Below are 17,554 nucleotides of genomic sequence, written 5' to 3'. Positions count from 1 at the left end.
TTTGCTAAACTCGGCATGGGCATGCCTCTGTTACACAAAAGAGAAATATACTCCATTGACAGTATATAAAATGTGTGCAATAAAGCAGGTGGAAGTGCTGTGCATGTTGACTGCAATGCCGTGGAGCAGAGTCGTCATGATGACCGCCAGGCGTGGAGAGATGTACCGTGAAGTTTCATGGGAATGGCAGGTTTTTAATTGGCTCTGGCTTGTTAGCATATTGCCCTGTACGGGTAGGGCTGAATGTATCACAATGAGTAGTGCAGTGCAGGCAACCCTGCCTTCAGCTTATGAGAAAAGCTTATTGTCGGTTGGATGGCAGAGAGCCCCTTATTAACGTTTAAATCAATACCATAAGCCCTGTACTTTTGGAGTGACACAAAGGTACCTAAAGTAACATAGTGTCCTAATATTGCGGTGAAGTGCATCCAGGCCTGCTCTCCGAGTCAGGGTTGATCTGAACGGATTCCACTTGCTAATGGCTCCTCCGAACCTTTGAAATTAACTAAGCAGGCTCATTACCAAGGGTTAGCTCATAAACTATCCTAAACTCCTGGTAATGGAAGCTGTTAAAACTCCATGGGGGCAGCTTTTACAGGAAGCTGCTTGGGGTTCACTGCTGCTTATTCCAGTCAGTAATGGCAGGGAAATGAAAGCCCCCTTTCTATGGAGGTAACCTGCCAGTCGAGATCTAGCCTTGATCATGCCCTTGGCACATACGCCGCAAAGGGACTGTATGCCATTCCCATGCCTTCAGCAGAAGTGGCAGCACAGCGAGTAGCTCTTGTATTCATGGGCATTAAAAGGGCAAGAGGATGGAACGACCCCCAAATCCAGGAGCTTTGCACAAACATTTCACTACGTACGGCCAGAGTTCCAGCTCCTACGTGGAATCAGGCCTGTGTATCAAAGGCACAATGTCATCCACCAATTCTCAGGCACACAGAAACTAAAGGAGCATCTGTGGAGATTGCCTGCCTGGTTTGTGCATTTTTGCAGCCAAGATAGCTAGGAAGCCACTTTGATCCAAAAAGAGAGCAGGGGAAATGTTGGCGTGCTGGAAAACACTAGGAAAAGAAAAAACAATTTATCTAGCTTAGGACGGCATCCTTATCTATCTTTTCTGTAAGGCTGGATCCGCTTCATTTGGCGCTGTCAAAAGGAAAGCAGTAGTGCCACAGCATGGCCAGGCTTAAACAAACAGCGTGGTATGGGATGGCCTTGTGGCAAGGGTGTGTCTTCCTCTGTTCTCGAGGCCTGATGCATGGATTTGTTCTAGCCTGGACAGGGCCTAATTGCAGTAGTGTGGAGCCTGCACTGTGCAATCATTTTGCTCCTTTACCCCTGGTCCCTCCCTCTCTTTATAGGCGAAGTGATAGCGGTAAACTGTCTGCATTAGAAAGCACTAATTTTAGAAAGTCGGGGATAATTTCCTTTCAACTGTATTATAAGCAACCACTTGGCGGAAGGGGCAGTCTGCAGAACTGGCAGAGTGAAGGTGATGTCTGTGGAGCCGATGCCCGAAAGAAAACTGGGTGAAGGCTGCAAACAGACACAGCAGCAAGCTAAAGGAAAGATGACGACTTGTGCTTTACAGATTTCTTCACCATCCTAGTAATTGAGGGTGCTTCCAAACAAAGCTTTTGCCATGCAGTTGCGTTACCTCATTCATGAGATTTTACAGGGGGCTCAGATGATGCAGAAGATGCTCCCATGTTTTCCCATCACTTCTCTCATCTGTCCTTTTTCTTAAGATGGATAATCCAGTATGTTGTAAGCCATATGTTGTAAGTCGTCCTGGCACATTTGAGAAGGATGGGGTAGAAATATTGTAAGTAAGTAAGTGGAGATAAAGATGAAAAAACTACCCAATGGTTTCAAAATGTAACTGAAACAGTTAGCATCCCCATAACTGGAAACAGTGCCACATTCAGAGAGGACTCCAGAACAGCATGGCAGACTAGGCATGCTGGGAATCGTAGTCCAACATAGCCAAAGGGCACCTGGGTGCCTCACTCTGCTTGGCTCAGTGAGGAATGTATTTGTCAACTCATTTGTAGGCTCTCTCTCTCAATAGAAAGGTGACATGATTTTTTTAAGCTTGCAGGCAGAACAAGAATGTTAGTGTGATGGTTATGTTTGGAATGTATTGTCATCTAAAGGAATCCATGAAGGCATTGGTTTAGGCTATATCCAGAGCAACACACTGCATTTCATTTCAACATTATCCTTCACTGTCCTGGAACAAATCTTGGAGCATTTTCCATATATGTGCCCACTGATGGTTTGGCATATATCTATGTACCTTCCTCCTTGAATTGTCATTAGCACTTCTCAAATATTTTTTAATGAACACTGAACTGTTTGTGATTGCATCAATATACCCATACCTATTTACCCCAATCCCTTTTATTAGATGTGATTCCTTCCCCTCTCCCTCCCCAGAGGAGTCAAGCTTGTGAAATAGCGAAGCTCTGGAATCATGAAGTAGCTAGATTTATTGTCTGCTAAGAGAAATTAGCAGACACTGTTTAAAAGTGTCCTGGCAAATGGGTGCAATGTTGAAAATGCACCTTAAAATAGAAAAGGGGGTTGATAATGAAAGAGAGAAGATAGAACAGTAGCTAGGAAAAAGGACAGTGCAAAGCTTCTGTCAAAACCAATTACACAAAAGCTTGTATCTCTTTAATGAGGTACAAGATTTTGTATGGATAAAACAGGACTTGGGCTACAAACTGTGATGGATCCTGCGATGTAGTCTGAGCTGTATTCCTCTTCCTTGTGTAAAAAAAACCTGTTGGAACATTCAAAAACACACCTATCCGTGTACAATATCTCACAAAGGATGCATTCACTCTAGCAATTACTCCTAACTATACCACAGTATTCACTGTGTTTTGCACACCAACTTTGGGTAAATTTGCATCTTCCCTGCAGTAAATTATTAACTGGAATGTTTAAAGTTACTGTAGAGGTTTCTGCCTTATGATAAAATGCTGTTCCTTTAACTGTAAATATATAGTTCGGGTATCAGAGGATCACTAGGTGTTAGGGAAAATGCAGTTCTGACACTTCACAGGCAAGATTCCTGCAAGGTTCAGAGCCTGACTTTTCCTCTGCAGCTCTAGCCTGTGTTGATGCAGATATGCACGTATCCATATCTTCCTGTTCATGTTTAAAAAAGAATAAGGTGAGATAAAAATAGAGTGTGGAAAAAGCAGCAATCCTGAGAAAACAACTCATGTCTAAATAAAGCTGTGTCTGTGCTATTACTTGTCCCAGTGAAAAAAACTTACTTTTGTTCCTTGCACCAAGGTCAGTGTAACTCGTTTGGTTGTGTAGAGGCTGCGCGCTGAGGTTCGGGTGTGTGAAAGTGGGAATTTGGAGAGTAACTAGAACTTGGCATATACCGTTGGAGGTACTTTGCATGGGTTTATGGCTCATGTATCAATGCTGTGCTGCAGATGTGTTTGCACAAGAGGGAGACAGGAGCAGGAGCACTTTATTTATTTATTTAGGATATTTATATGCTGTCCTTTGCAAAAGCCTCAGGACGGCTTACAAAAGGTACTTATGTTGTATCTGTTTGGAGATGGGTGAAAGGAGAGTGAGCATAGCTGTGCACACTTTCCCGGAAATAGGGAGTGTTTGTGCATACTTGGAGTGATATGTTTGGGTTTGACATTTGGGTACTTCATATATATTTGAAGGCTGCCTTTAACTCACTACCTAGAAACTGCCCCTGCTCTTTGCTTGGGAAGGGTTTTGCTCATCTGAGGAAAGCAGTGTATGCTGTTCCATTTGAGCTACACCCTGTTTTCATTGATAAGGTGAACTGAAGCCTAGGACTGGGTTGCTCAGTCCTCTTAATCCTGAAGGTCTTCTAGCTTTCATTTTAATAAAAACAAACTTGGATGGGTCACCAAAAGGCCACCTAATCCAACCGCATTTTTGCCAGCTCAGGAAATTTTATTTATTTATTTCCATTTCTATGTTGTCCCATAACCTAAAGGTTAAAATAAAAATTCCAAACAAGAAGCAAAACTTGAATTTGCAGTGGGAAATGTGCAAATCGTTTCTCTTGTTTTTAAAACAATTCATTTTCTTTTTTTGTGTGTGAAAAAAACATGGCTCTCCTTGTAAGCTGCTCATCCATTTGTGGTGCAGTCAGTGGTGCAGTGGAACCAGTTCTTACAGGGACCCAATAACTCTTTGGGATTAGCAGGGATATTGACATTCTCTCCCCGCTCCCCACCACGCCCCAGACCTTTCTGCTCCCTCTGAAATTGGCTCCCATTTTCACTAAGGAGGACATAATTTCCCCAACAACAGAGTCTTGTTCACTGTTGTAAGGCAAAGTGTTTCGAGGTGACTTGGACTTGAATGTCCAACTAAGACCTGTGAGCTTTACAAAAGACCTCTTCCTAGTGAAGATAAAACTGCTGATACAGATCAGTACATCTGCCTGAATTTTTGGACACTCTGGTGTGTCTGTCGCTTTGGTTCATGATGCATTTCAAAATTTACTACTGTGCTGCTGAGTGCAGAACATTCCTTGGGTCACCCATGAAAAATATACACTAACTGGAAGTACAGTTTTGCCATAGAGGATTGTTGTTGATAAACTCTGCCTTAACTCTTGGAGGAATTCTAATTAGTCAACCCTGGGTGCATGCGGGTGGGGTGCTATTAACACAGGGCTCAAGAATTCACGTTCATGCATCTCAGTGAGTTGGCTGCGTCTCCTCACGAAAATGGGGCTTCTCCAGCCCCTGCAGCCGTGCTTCCCCTGCCCCACTCCATCTAGTGTTGCCTGTCTCCTCTGCCTTTAAAGCCAAAAAAGCAAGCAGCAATCAGTGCGCTGCCCTGCTTGCCTGGAATGTGCACCGACATGGATAAATCTTTGGAGAGCGTTGAGCCGTAGCAGACAGTCTTCATTTCCTGTGTCCTCTTGCTCCTGCTGCCTGTGCATCCGCCGGCAGAACCTTTCCCAGCACAGGACTGCACTCAAACATTAGTGATCTCTGGGAAGGAGACTGTGAACAGGAGGCTGGGACTGTGTTAATGCGGCACTAGGGTGCACAGTTCCTGTAAGCAACCCAAGACAGGAAACTCCCATCATTAATGGCCCCACACTCTCAGTGCTGTGTGAACCGTTGCAAGCATACTTCTAATTGTACCGAGCCATGTGCCTGCTGCATTGCCTGCTGCGTGGTTGCGCTAAAAAGCAGCAGCAGCAAAGCGGGCTCACATTTGTCAAGGCTAAATTTGTGCAGATATAAGTGCCGCATGCCAAGCTTTTAGAAGCTTTCTTTTCCCTATCTCCAGTGTACTCTGCAAGCAAATTTAAATTCCTGCATCTTGTGAACTGCAGCGCTTGGAGTGGTCACTCTCCATGCTAAGCAGGCAGCCCATAGCTGTGGCGTCCCCACTGCTCTGCGCGCAGTGGGCTGTGAAGGGCAGGGGCACTCGTGCATCATGCACTCCATGGTCTCTGATAATCCACCACGCCAGTCAGCATTGCATGCATCCTGCGCCCTCACGGGGCTGGTCATGTTGGACCTAATCCGTGTTCACTTGGCCTCTTAATGCTCAAGCTCCCAGGTGGGCTTTGGTTAAACCCACCAGGGACACGCCTTTCTACCCCCTGTTGCTGCTGCTCCACCTCCTCTTCTCAGATTCTTACTCTTACATGTTCAACCCATCCACAAATTCACCTTCCTCATGAAATTATCTGAATTACTGTCCTTTATTGACTGAAGCGGCTGGAATTTATAGACTCTTCCTGTACAGCGATGGCTTGTGTTGGTGTTGGAGAAGCAGACAGGAGCCTGCCTGAATTATAGACTCCCTTGTCAATGGGATGTGTGCTGATCTGTGCAGCTTAGGCACCCAGCGCAAGCAGTATGCTAGCAATGCACTAGCAGCAGGGTGTCTGCTAGGTTAAGGGTTTTGAATCTAGCGAGCTAGCCGTCCCCAGCAGCCATGGGTGACTTCAGTGCAGGCTGCAGGTCTTGGAGGGCCTGAAATGCCCCCCTCCCTCAGTGGGTCTTCTTTCTTGCTACCTTTGTCACCAGCGGCTGTTGTGTCAGTCTCTTCCTCATCATAGTGCCTGCCTGCCTGCCTAACAGGTAGAGAGTCAGGGAGCAAGTAGGCAGGGTGTTCCTCACCACCACCACCAGCAGCAGCAGCATTGTCTGAGCTAGAGGGAGAGGGAGAGTGGGAGGACACGTGGGCTGCCATAGTGAAGAGGAGGAGCAACTCCAGGAGGCTCTTGCCGGGGGGCCCCTTTTGGCGTGTGGGCCCTTGGTAGGTGCTTGGTCATCCTACCCTTGATGCTGGCTCTGGGTAACTTGACAGTTCTTAGAGGTAAACATCTGTCATCCTTTCTGCACATCCTTTGGAGGGAGAGCTGGATGGCCAGGCCAAGGCTATTTAAGGCAAGGACTGTTACCCATTCGGTCATCCCACTGCAGGTCTGGAGTTAATGGAGAAGTTTCCTACCATGAGCCCTGCTAGCATTCTGTGGTGCTCCCACAGGCCTTGGTTCCTTCTGTGCAAGGACAAGAGTCAGGTTTGCCTGATCTTCTCCCTCTGAGGGCTAAAACATGGCAAACCGTGCAATTTTTTTTAAAAATGAAAGTTCTTTTTTATAAAATACTTTTTATGTTGTGTTTTGCCTGGGGAAAAGGGTCCTCAAGGCAGTTTACCATTAAAATTTTACTAAGTCCAAACTGGAAAGAATTTGAAAAGCCAAAATAAAACAGATCCGCAACAGGCAAGATTAAAACGCACTATAAATGGCAGCATAAAAATGTCTTAACTTCCTGTTTATAAGACAACAGAGGTGAGGCCAGTTCAGTCTCCCGTGAGAACAAGTTGTCCAGTTTGGGTGCTACCACTGAAAAGGCTCTATTCCATGCTTCCCCCACCCAAACCTACCTTAGCAGCACAATGCAGAGCAGTTGACAAAGCAACAACTGATAGATTTGTGGGGGAGAAGGCGATCCTTCAAGTATCCCAGTTGCAGGTCAGTTAGGACTTCGTAAGTAATAACGAGCACCTTGTGTTGGGCCCAAAAATTAGTTGGGAGCCAGCATAATATGTAATGCGGTCAGAAAAGCAGACACTAGCAATTATTCTGACCACAGCATTTTGAAGTAGCTTCCAAATACTTTTCAAGGGCATATAGCGTGTTTTACAGTAATTATAGAGTAACTCATTTTCCCTTAGGAGCAGTTTGTGAGATCAGCCTGCATCAGATTCCCATCCTTCTCCCATTCATGCTACAGACATTCACACCATCACTGGGATCAGGGGCCCACTGCACTTTAATGTTTCCTCCATGATCAGCAGCAGAGTCTGCCTTTTTTAAAAAAGAGGACCAACTCTGGCTAATGTGTATTATAATTATTATTATTCGTTGTTTTTCAACCTTCCCTAACCTGGAGTCCTCCAGATGTTTTAGATTACAACTCCCATCACCCCTGAGGCTGATGGGAATTGTAGTGCAAACCATCCGAAGAGCACCAGGTTGGAAAGACTGATGCATTTTCTGGTTAAGCATCAGCTGAGATAGTAGCTACCCCAGGGAACACAAGAGTCCAGGCAGACCTTCTCCCATGAGTCACCACCTTGCTATGCCTGGCTTTCTTCCCCTGTGGTCTCAGCCCCTGCCCTATGCTTCTGTCTTTCACAGTCTTTCATGCATTACCCACTTACTGGGTCGGCTGCCATACCTTCTGTGAAAGTTCAGGTTTGTAGCTGCCTTGGGAATCTGTTTGGGTGCAGCTTAATTTTTTTTTTTTTTTTTTTTTTTTTTTTTTTTGGTGAAGTGTTCAGCAGGCAGGATGCAGACTTAGTGGGAGCAAGAATCCATTCCAGCTTTCTGCCTTGGAAGGAATGAGGGAGCCCCCCTCTCTTGAACCAGTAAAAGAGCCAACGGAGATGGGGAATGGGGAAAGTAGCGGGAGGCGCCTGATCGATAACTCCCAGTCTCCCAGTCTGTGGGCCATCAGTCCCCTTCTGGAGCATGAGTCCTGGCACCTTCAATTGGTCACTGCACCCACTCCCAGGCTGCCAAAAGCCCCGGAGTCTGGGGAGTGCCGAGGCCCTTGGCATTCGGAGGCCACGCATGCCTGCCATTTGGGAGTGGAGCATCGGGACCAGTGGCTTAAATGCCCCCTTCCCACTCCACTCTGATTCTAGGTTAACAGTCAGTTCTGTGAAATGGCCCTGGAGGCCCCTCTGTTGTCTGCACGTCGCTGGGGCAAAGAGAGGACCTTCTGATGCGTCACATGCATACCTGGCTCACAGGTGTTCACGGCGTTTCCTTCCAGCTGTCTTCCCACAGCCCACCCATCTCTGGGCTGCAGGAGCCACACATTGACTACTACAGCTACTCTCCAGCTGATCTGGACTTGAGCGACTCTGAGCTGCCACATGTCATTGAGATCTATGACTTCCCCTCTGAATTCCGCACTGAGGACCTTATGCGTGTCTTCTGCAGCTACCAGTGAGCACTTTGTCTTTCCCTCTTACACTGTATCCTTTCTCTTTCATGCTGAAGCACATACCGTCTATCTTCACTTTGAGCTTTCTCTTCTATGGCCTGCTAACATGGGGGCGGGGGGTGGGCAGGGAAGCTGCTGGAGTTGACCTCCTTTGCTCCAGTCTTGGAGAGCACCACCATCACCTCAGCTCTAGATGAGCTGAGCTCTCCCCCTGGCTCAAAATCACTTATGCCAGCCTTGATCAAAGACTTTAGTCCTTGTGTTTGGACTGGCATTGCTACCAGTCGAGAGAATGCTGCATCAATTCCGAGCATCCTTCCCACTCTCCAGAGCTAATGTACAACATTCCTGCACCCCCTTTTGAGCACTCTGCAGGGTTTCTTCATCCAATCCACTAATAAGTTGCTAATCCCCAACTTTCTCTCTCACCAGGAAGAAAGGCTTTGACATTAAGTGGGTAGATGACACACATGCACTGGGTATCTTCTCCAGTCCCATCACAGGTACGATCTGCTTCTGAGTACAGCTTGGCTGGGCACTGGAAATGTGTGTAAAGTGGGTGTCTGCTGTCTTGTTGGGGGAATGTTGATTGACAGTGTCCTTTGGGCATGGAGTCCTGTAACTCTGGTTCACTTGGCCCAGCCTTCCTTAATCTGGAGTCCTCCAGATGTGCTGGACTCCAACTGCTATCATGTTTACTCAGCATGGTTGGGCTCAATAGATATTTGGGAGGGCAAGTCTGGCTTAATCCCATTCCTACTGTTATCTCTGTTTCTCTTCTCACAGCCCGGGATGCTCTCAGTACCAAGCACCTGACGGTGAAAACCCGTCCACTGTCACAGGCCACACGAGCTGCAAAGACCAAGGCCCGGGCCTATGCTGGTGAGGCCAAAACAGATGCAGAAATAATCTAGTCAGATTCACACCATCTTCCAGCTTTTAATTCAAAACTGTAGTGTGTATTTTTAATTAATTTTACTGTGCATTGCAGAATCAAAATCTTTAGAAAGGCAAAAAGTACTGTTTATTACCTTCCTGTACAGATGAACTCAGATCATCTTGATGATACATAGTGATAGCTCTGAGGTGTCGGCTGCCCTACTCACTGAACTCCACAGGCACATGCATGTGCACACGCACACACACACACACACATCTCTGCACCTGCATATGTTGATTAGCATTAGTAGTGCAGGTGAAAAAAGCCTTCCAGTCATGGAACAGGTCTGCTGGAAATCCTCTTCCTTCTGACATTGGCCTTGCCCTATTCTGAGTCCCCCTCCTATGAAGCGGCTCTAGATAGGCCAGCGGAAGGTGAGGATTGAGCAGTGGAGTTTTTTCCCCACAACATTGGAGTCAGTAAGGATCAGCACTACTGGTGTGTTGGGTTACCCCATTTGAGTTGCTCTGCAGGTCTCTGAGGCATCACTTTCAAACAAACATAGTACTCTTGCATCGCATCAGTGCTAAGCCCAGCAGCTGGACTTCTTGGGTTCCCAATACTCTGCCAGGAGATATCTGGAGACCTAAAGGGTGCGTGGCCTCGCTCAGGCACGACCAGTGTCGCACGGCTTGTTTTCAGTGTAGCAGTTGGAGAATGCGGGTGCTAAGGACACTGCCCTGCTAGCACTGGCATGTACTACAGACAGCCATTGATTTCCCTCTATTGCTATGGTTTAGGGAACTTCATCCACAGTCTCATTCCTTTACCACCTCCTTTCCCCCTAAGTTGCAAGTGGAAGGCCCTTAGAAGTGTTCCCAACCTCTTCCACTATCCCAACATATATGTAGGAGAGGCGAGCACTATCTGCAGAGGATGCATTTGTTCCCTGCTTTGCACCAGGCAGTGCAAGGCGGAGAAACCATCTGCTGAGTTAGTGCCTGAATACTCCTTCCCCCACCAGCACTGGGAACAGGGGTGTAGTATTGTCTCTGAGCTGTGTGCTTCCTTTGCCAATTCCTCCAGAATTCCTGCAGCCAGCCAAAGAGCGCCCTGAAACCTCAGCTGCTCTGGCTCGGAGACTGGTGACGGGTGCTCTTGGTGTGCGGAGCAACCAAAGCAAGGCGGAACGTGAGGCCGAACGCAAGCAGTTACAAGCAGCCCGAGGTAAGCCTAAGGGCGTGTTGATGCTCCCATGGTTTGTGGGGAAGACAGGAGCTGAATATAAAGTTTGCATGTATGTGAGATAGAGGTGATCCAGGCAAACCCAGGTGAGAGATGCTAAGGAATTTCTCTACGTCTCTGCCTGAGGCTGCCCTGCTCTCACTTACTACCCACGTTCTGGGCCTCCCTGGAGAGTCTGCCTGACTTAGCTCTCTGCTTCAGCACAGTATGACGAGTAAGCTAGACCGACCATGTGCTCTCCCTGCTGTCACACAGCCAGCTCTGCCTGTCTGAGTACCCAAGGGAGGCTCCTGGACAGCCAGTAATTCTGCTGCATCTAAGTCAGTGTATGCCCTACTGAAACTTCAGGATGTAAAAAAGGAATCACCTTGGTGCCCTGCTGCATTTTGGGAAGGGAGTTCCCTTGTTGCACTCAGCCTTTCAGTCTCCTTCCACTTTCTACTGTTGAAGCACAACAGGGTAAGGAAAGGATTCTGCAATAGTACATAGTAGGGAGAAGCAAGGGGTTCTTGCCGAAGACAGGGCTGTGCCCCCTCCCAGCATGCTCCAGGATACAGGAAGCACATGGACAGGTGGCCCTTCCTTGGCCATATGGTAAGCAAAGGACAGAAGTATCTAGTAATGCCCTGTCCTTCCTGGGGGTACGACGGTTGGCTCTCTGCCTGCCCTTCAGCTGTATGAACCAGATAACAGTGACGGTACATGTCAGTTTGGCTAAGGAACGTACCACTCTGCCATACTTACTTGGAAACCATAATGAGATTGGTGAGGTCTGTGCAGTTTCCAGTATAACTTGGTCATTCTGTTGGGAGTGGAGAAGTGAAAACTCTCCCAGCCAGTACAGAGCACACTGTGGGTACCTAGAAATCCACCTCATCAGCATCACTTATATGAGGAGAGTGACCTGGTCTTGGATTTCTGCTTCCTCCTGGTCTCCAATCTGTGAAGGGATATTCAGATGTGTTCAGTCTTCACAGGAACTAAGCTGAGTAGATTCCTCTGTCCCCAGTGAGTTGGCCAGATGGAAATATGGGCCATACTCTTGATGGATTGAGGCTTTAGATTCTGCAGAGCTACTTAACTGAAATGTAGCCACAGGTGGAACAGTTTCTAAGGAACATGCACAGTTGGCTGAAAGAAGTGTTAGGGAAAGCAGGAAAGGGTGACAGAAGATTTAATTCATTATAAAAATCACTGGCAAGTGTATTCCCTTGAAGAAGTTTCTTTCTGCTGAATTCATCCCATTGTCCTGACATTGTCGCCTTGGTTGCCTTACCTATGTAGTATAATGTAGGCCTACGGACTCAGCAGTGCAGACAGAGCTCCTGACCGTCCACCATTGTTCTCTGCTATCGCACACACTAGAGCAGATGGGAAAGAGCAGCTAGAAACCAAAGCTCCATTTAGCCAGAGCCTCTAGTTTTCCCAAGCAAATATATCCTGCCTGCAAACTTAGGGAGGTTGAGGCAAGGCCCCTGAAAAGCCTTCACCCAAGTTACGTAATGAAGGATATGGGAACAGAGGTGGACGTTAGTCCTGATGCAGCAGAACCTCCAGGAACAATCAAAGGCAATGTGTAAGAAAGTAAAGCTGAGGGACTTCCAGCTCATCTTGCTTCTCTTTCTGAAACAAAATGCAGTATTTTAGACACACAACAGATCCTTCGGGGAACAATCACAATCAGAAGAGAACATGCAAGTAATCATTGCAAGGCAAATCTTTTCATTGTTGTAGGTATCTACCTTGAACAACGGAGCTTTTCTACGCCATGAATGTGCCAATGGTTGTCTGTCAGTTCGGCAGATTAAATGCCCATGCGATTTTCAGTTTCTATAGCCTTCCCCAAACGGGTGCCTTCCAAATGTGTTGGGCAGCAACTTCCATCACGGCTATGATGGCTGGTAGGAATGAAATCTTCAAACATTTCTGGAAGGCACGAAGTTGGGGAAAGTTGTTCTAGCACAGCCCTTATAATTCTGGACAAGTTAGAACTGACCCACCAGTTTCTCTCATTCTGTCGCTCCCTCTCCCCTTTCCCTGAGGCATATGCTCAGACAATTCCTTTGCAGAGTGTCTATTACCCAGTTAGCCCCTGCCCAATTGTTCTCTTGAAACTGGAGTATGAGGACTGATTATCTAGGTCTCTGTGACATTCCTAGCATAATCAGAAGTTGTTAAAGACTGTTCTTCTCCAAAGCTTTAGAATTTTGAATAGGATCTGTACCCAATGATCACTGTGGTATTTCCAGTATGATTACCACTGCCAGTGATAGTCTGTGCCCTGCAAGCACAGCGTTTTAGAATAATTCCTTGGTCAAATTTCACATGGTATACATATGATACCCAGGCTGCTGCAGCCTCGCCTCCGGCAGCATCCATCTATCTATCTGTCATCTGTCTATCTTTGTATATCCTTATCTATACGGAAGTAGGTATTCTTTCTCTTTCCTTGCACACTGGGCAGATTTAAAGGTGCACCTGGAATCGCAAGACCAGCTTGCTGCTCATCCCAGATGCCCGTGAGGAAGGGGGCTCAGGGTGGAGGGAACACTTCTGACTATCCAGACATTCTAGCAAATAGGTAAACCGCAAACGAGGCTGTGCTGAGTCTGTGCTGTTCAGCTTTGGACACTAGGTGGAGCTCCAATCCTGACTCCTGCTCCAGGATGCAGGACTGGGAGCCAAGCCCAGCTGCAGGAGGCAGTGTAAGTCATGCATAGGAATGGCTAATTTATTTTAATTGCAACTGCCAGCTCTGCAGTCTCCCTATTCTTCTTTCTCATTCGCCTTTCCCCTTGGGTCATCAAGCAAGATTGCTGCTTCTGGCACAGGTGAGGTGTATCCGATTGGAATGTTGCCATTAGGGGTGGGAAGCAGGCGCAGTGCATGGTGTGGATGAGCCCGGAATAAGGGCACACAGATGTGGGGTGAGGTTAGGCAGGGCGGCCAGCTCAGAATCCCCGCAGGGCAGCCAGCCACAACTGGCTGAGTTAAATGGTGTGGCGTACCACCAAAGTAGAACCTAGTTTGTTGAAAGGAAGGGGGTAGGCCTAGGCTGTGGGGAAGATCTCATGCATCTTCCAAGCCCAGCACTTGACCAGCTCCGTCACATTTGGCTGTTGCTGCTTCAGCTGCCCATTTTCTGCTTACAGAAAGGAAGCGCTTGGAGGCCAAGCAGAGAGAAGATGCTTGGGAAGGCCGTGAGTGAATCAAAGACGATTGCCAGGAGAAGGAGAGAGATTGTTAGCCCCTTGCTGGAACTGGATTGGGATCCATGACAGAGATGGGCAGGTTGTGTTTGCAACACTGGGGATGTTCTGCTCTTCCATTTGTGCTGACAGCAAGGTATCAGGACCCTTGCGGGCCGTCGTGGGTAACCCACATCTGTTCAAGTGGGATGTGTGAGCCCTAACAAGCTTCTCTCCTGGATGTATCTGAAAACAGCACTGGAACAAAAGCCATCATCAGGGCATCCGGCCTGAAGGTTTGTGCCAAGCAGTATTCTTTGCAAGGTTTTGTGCCATGGAAATGTGATTTACGAGCATTTAGCTCGAGGCTTCCTGGATAAAGTGGCACCAAACAGAGCCCTGAGCAGCGCTTTGTTTAATGAGACTGGACTGAGCAGTGCCCACTATTGCGTTTGCTATTAAAGTTTCCTTTTTATTTTATATGGTGGTGTGTGTGTGTGATGTGGGCAACTTTACTTCTTGCAACTTACTCTTAGACTAGTCTGTGGCTTCTCAGCACTCCAAAACTGGCAGACAACCGTGATTGTCGTTAATGAACTGCCACCATCTCAACTGGACTGGGCTGCTGCCCCAGGCTCTTGAACATGTTTGGATGCTGTCTGGAGGCCAGCAAGAGGCACCCAGAGCACAGTGGTTCACTCATGCCAGTGGTGCACAGCTTCTCTGGCCCCGAGGGCTGCGTGGAATGAATGCTGGCTTGGCGCCTCAGGCACGCGTGCTTACAACCATGTTTGCGCTTCTCTGCCCACTTATATATGCCTACATGTGCCGGCAGCTCAGCCGTCCTGGCACCGTTCATTCATTCTTTGCGCTTGTAGCAGTGAAGAAAGACCAAACTGGGGAAGCAAGTGATGAGCCTCCTCCTTGAATGGAGAAGATGAGAGCCCTGCCAACAGTCAAAATGCTGTCATCTTTCTCTCTTGGCTCAGCTCAGTCTTACTTGCAGCCGAAGCCCCCTCATTTCCACTGTGGCAACCCTGTGACACTGGGAGGACTTCTCAGTAGCATCCACTCTGGTGTAGCAGGAGCGCAGCTTCTGGTAGCGTCCATGCTGGTCATGCTAAGCCACCGGGGGAGGGGGGCTGTGATGCAGGTGAGACAACACCATTCGGATTCCAGGGCTGGCAGAATCCTACCCTCTGCTAGGAGGGTTCCTAGTCTGTCCCATCTGTGGGTGTTGGTGGGATTTCCCTCCTCATGGCAGGAATGTTGCAGCTCCTGGGTGTGTGCGTTTCTGCAGCACACCCTGTTGAATAGCTGGCTCATATCAGCACATCACAGGGAGGCAGCACAAAGATGCCTGCTCTCTGGCCAACTTTGCAGGAAAGATTGAATTTTACTGTAAAGGCACTAACTCCACCAGGAATGCTCCCTAAAGAGCCATTCACAAAGTCTTTTCTGTTCCATGAAAATTGGTTACAGCCGCCTGAGGAGCAGGCAGATTGGCCACTTCCTTGTAAACTGACAGCAACAGCACACCTTGCTGGGCTCTGCCGGAGATTCCTGTGGTCAGGCACTCCCAGCTGTGTTTGGGGTCAACGGTCTGGCAGGCTGTCTGAGCCTGGGCCAGGAGCCTTTGCTGTCACCACCTGGTTGTCATGAAGCTCAAGACACACGCGTGCATGTTCCCTTCGGCACGGCATCGCGGGGCGGGAGCAGCACAAACAGCTGTGGTCCAAATGCCAAAGCAGCGGCACTTGTTGCAGTCCAGGTAACAGGAGGAGCCTTGTGATGCTGCAAGGCCTGTAGCTGAAGCAGAGCTGGGGCAGATGGACGGTGGGAGGGGAGGCAGGGTGATTCTCCAGTGGGGCGTATCTTGCACGTGCTGCATGGCCCATTACCTGGCCAGAGACAGCAAGCAGAGGAAGAGCTTGCTTCCAGAGCCCGGGGGATGCTCTGCCTGGGAAACATGGTTGTAGGAGCCTCCGGCCCTGCTGGGTGCTGCTGGGGTCAGGTCAAGGTATGCCAAGACGGCTCTCAAAGCTGGAATGTGCTGGCAAGCCGTGTGTTTACTGGCCAGCTGAGCTTGCAGGCATTTCCTTGCCTGGAACAGCGCTCTCTTGTGTCTCCGCTTGGGCAGGGTGGAGTGCACGCCTTGATGTGGGCAGCGTGCTGGAATGGGAGCGGATGGATGCTTGCTGCTTTTCCTGGCAACTCCAGGAGTCTGTGACCCCCTGGCGAGGCCTGGCCTGCTCTGCCCTGGCAGCTGTTCCCTGAAACAAGCCCTGTCTATATGGGCCAATTAAATCCTCTAAATACTTGCATAGTGTAGCTACTAAACAGTGTCCCACCCCTGCTGAAAGCTTCTGGCAGGCTGAAGAGGCTCCTAAAATGAACGGCCAGCAGCATGGAAGTCAGAGTTAAGATAAGCCATTCATCCCTCGGTCTATTTTATAGGGGGCTTCCATCGATCCAAGCCTTGGAAATGTTTCCATTCTGGCAGCTCGTTCTCTAAACAAAAATGTTCAGACTGCCTGTGTAGTGGCTGAAGCAGGGAATTTCCTGGGTGGCAGTGCAATCCCAAGCACATTTGCTATGCAATCTGTAGGACTTAGTTTCCACTCAAGGAGTGGGAAAATCATTTTCAGGCAGAGGGTTGGATTGTCCCTGGGATGCCAGGGGCCACATGTTGTTACCGTGTGTGGGGGGGGGGGGGGAAGGGGGGGGGGGGACAGCCCAGTGTGGGTAGAGCTACTGCTGGCATGCACTTCCCTCAGACACAGACATGCCCCCCCCCACACACACACACACACTCCCCAGCCCCTGTCCCCAGTTGGTCAAAAAAGATCCACAGAAAGGGAGCATTTTCTCTGCCCCACCACTGGGAGACTAAAAGGTTTATTGCTCATTTGTAGCAAATTGGAAATAAGCTCCCTGATCAGTCTTATGCTGATCAGCCCAAAGCAAAGTACTGTACAGTATAGTGGAGAACACTAACCTAGGTGTGGGGGAAGTTATTGTTTGGAGGGAGAGTCCCCCTCCATAAGGGCACTGGGGAGATCTCTTTCAGGGGTTTCCTCTCTTTTTTGTTTCTTAGCTGCAGGGTCAATTTTGGTGAAAAATCTTGTTTTTTCCTGCACTGCATAACCTTCCAGAAATGAGAGACCACATTATCATTCATCAGATTCAACACTCTGTTTGTTACAGTTATGTTGGGGTGGTGCTTCTCAAAGAAATCCTAGCACGGGTGCGCTTCTGCAGGAAAGATGGGCACAATCTTGGCCATCTCTCCCCCACCCCCCCGCAACCAGCACGATCACAGCCATCTCCCCACCCCCTCAAGTGGGGAGATGGCCTCGATTGCAGTCATGTTTGTGCAGGGAAGATGCGCGTGATCACGGGCACGCTTCTGCGGGGAAGACGGGTGCAGCACAGCACAGCCACGATCACACATGTGTTCCCTGCACGGATGCAACTGCGATTGTGGCCATCTCCCCACTCGGGGCGGGGGGAGATGGCCGCGATCGTGCTGTTTGCTGGAGGGGGGTGTGGGAGAGATGGCCGAGAATGTGCCTGTCTTTCCTGCAGGAGCGCGCCCGTGATCACACGCATCTTCCCTGCACAAACGTGACTACGATCATGGCCATCTCCCCACTTTGTAGGGGCGGGGGGGGGGGAGATGGCTGCAATCTTGGTCTCCACCCAATGTGGAGTTCACAACCCAAGTC

The 17,554-nt window shown here is 48.6% G+C and overlaps 1 protein-coding gene across 4 annotated transcripts in view; it reads left to right on the top strand.

The window, feature by feature from the left end:
• Positions 1-14,306, top strand: part of R3HCC1L (R3H domain and coiled-coil containing 1 like) — a 44,304-nt gene extending 29,998 nt beyond the window's left edge. For all 4 annotated transcript variants that reach the window (XM_044436496.1, XM_044436481.1, XM_044436491.1 and 1 more), the window contains exons 3-7: positions 8,340-8,515; positions 8,946-9,016; positions 9,300-9,395; positions 10,480-10,620; positions 13,791-14,306. In XM_044436496.1, coding sequence (XP_044292431.1) covers positions 8,340-8,515; positions 8,946-9,016; positions 9,300-9,395; positions 10,480-10,620; positions 13,791-13,846 — 540 coding nt within the window. In that variant the 3' untranslated portion in view covers positions 13,847-14,306. The remainder of the gene's footprint in view (positions 1-8,339; positions 8,516-8,945; positions 9,017-9,299; positions 9,396-10,479; positions 10,621-13,790) is intronic.
• Positions 14,307-17,554: the final 3,248 nt, after the last annotated feature.

The sequence above is a fragment of the Varanus komodoensis genome, unplaced genomic scaffold (assembly GCF_004798865.1).
Source record: "Varanus komodoensis strain SLA01 unplaced genomic scaffold, ASM479886v1 scaffold1, whole genome shotgun sequence".
Lineage (NCBI taxonomy): Eukaryota > Metazoa > Chordata > Lepidosauria > Squamata > Varanidae > Varanus > Varanus komodoensis.
This window is presented reverse-complemented; position numbering and strand designations above follow the sequence as displayed.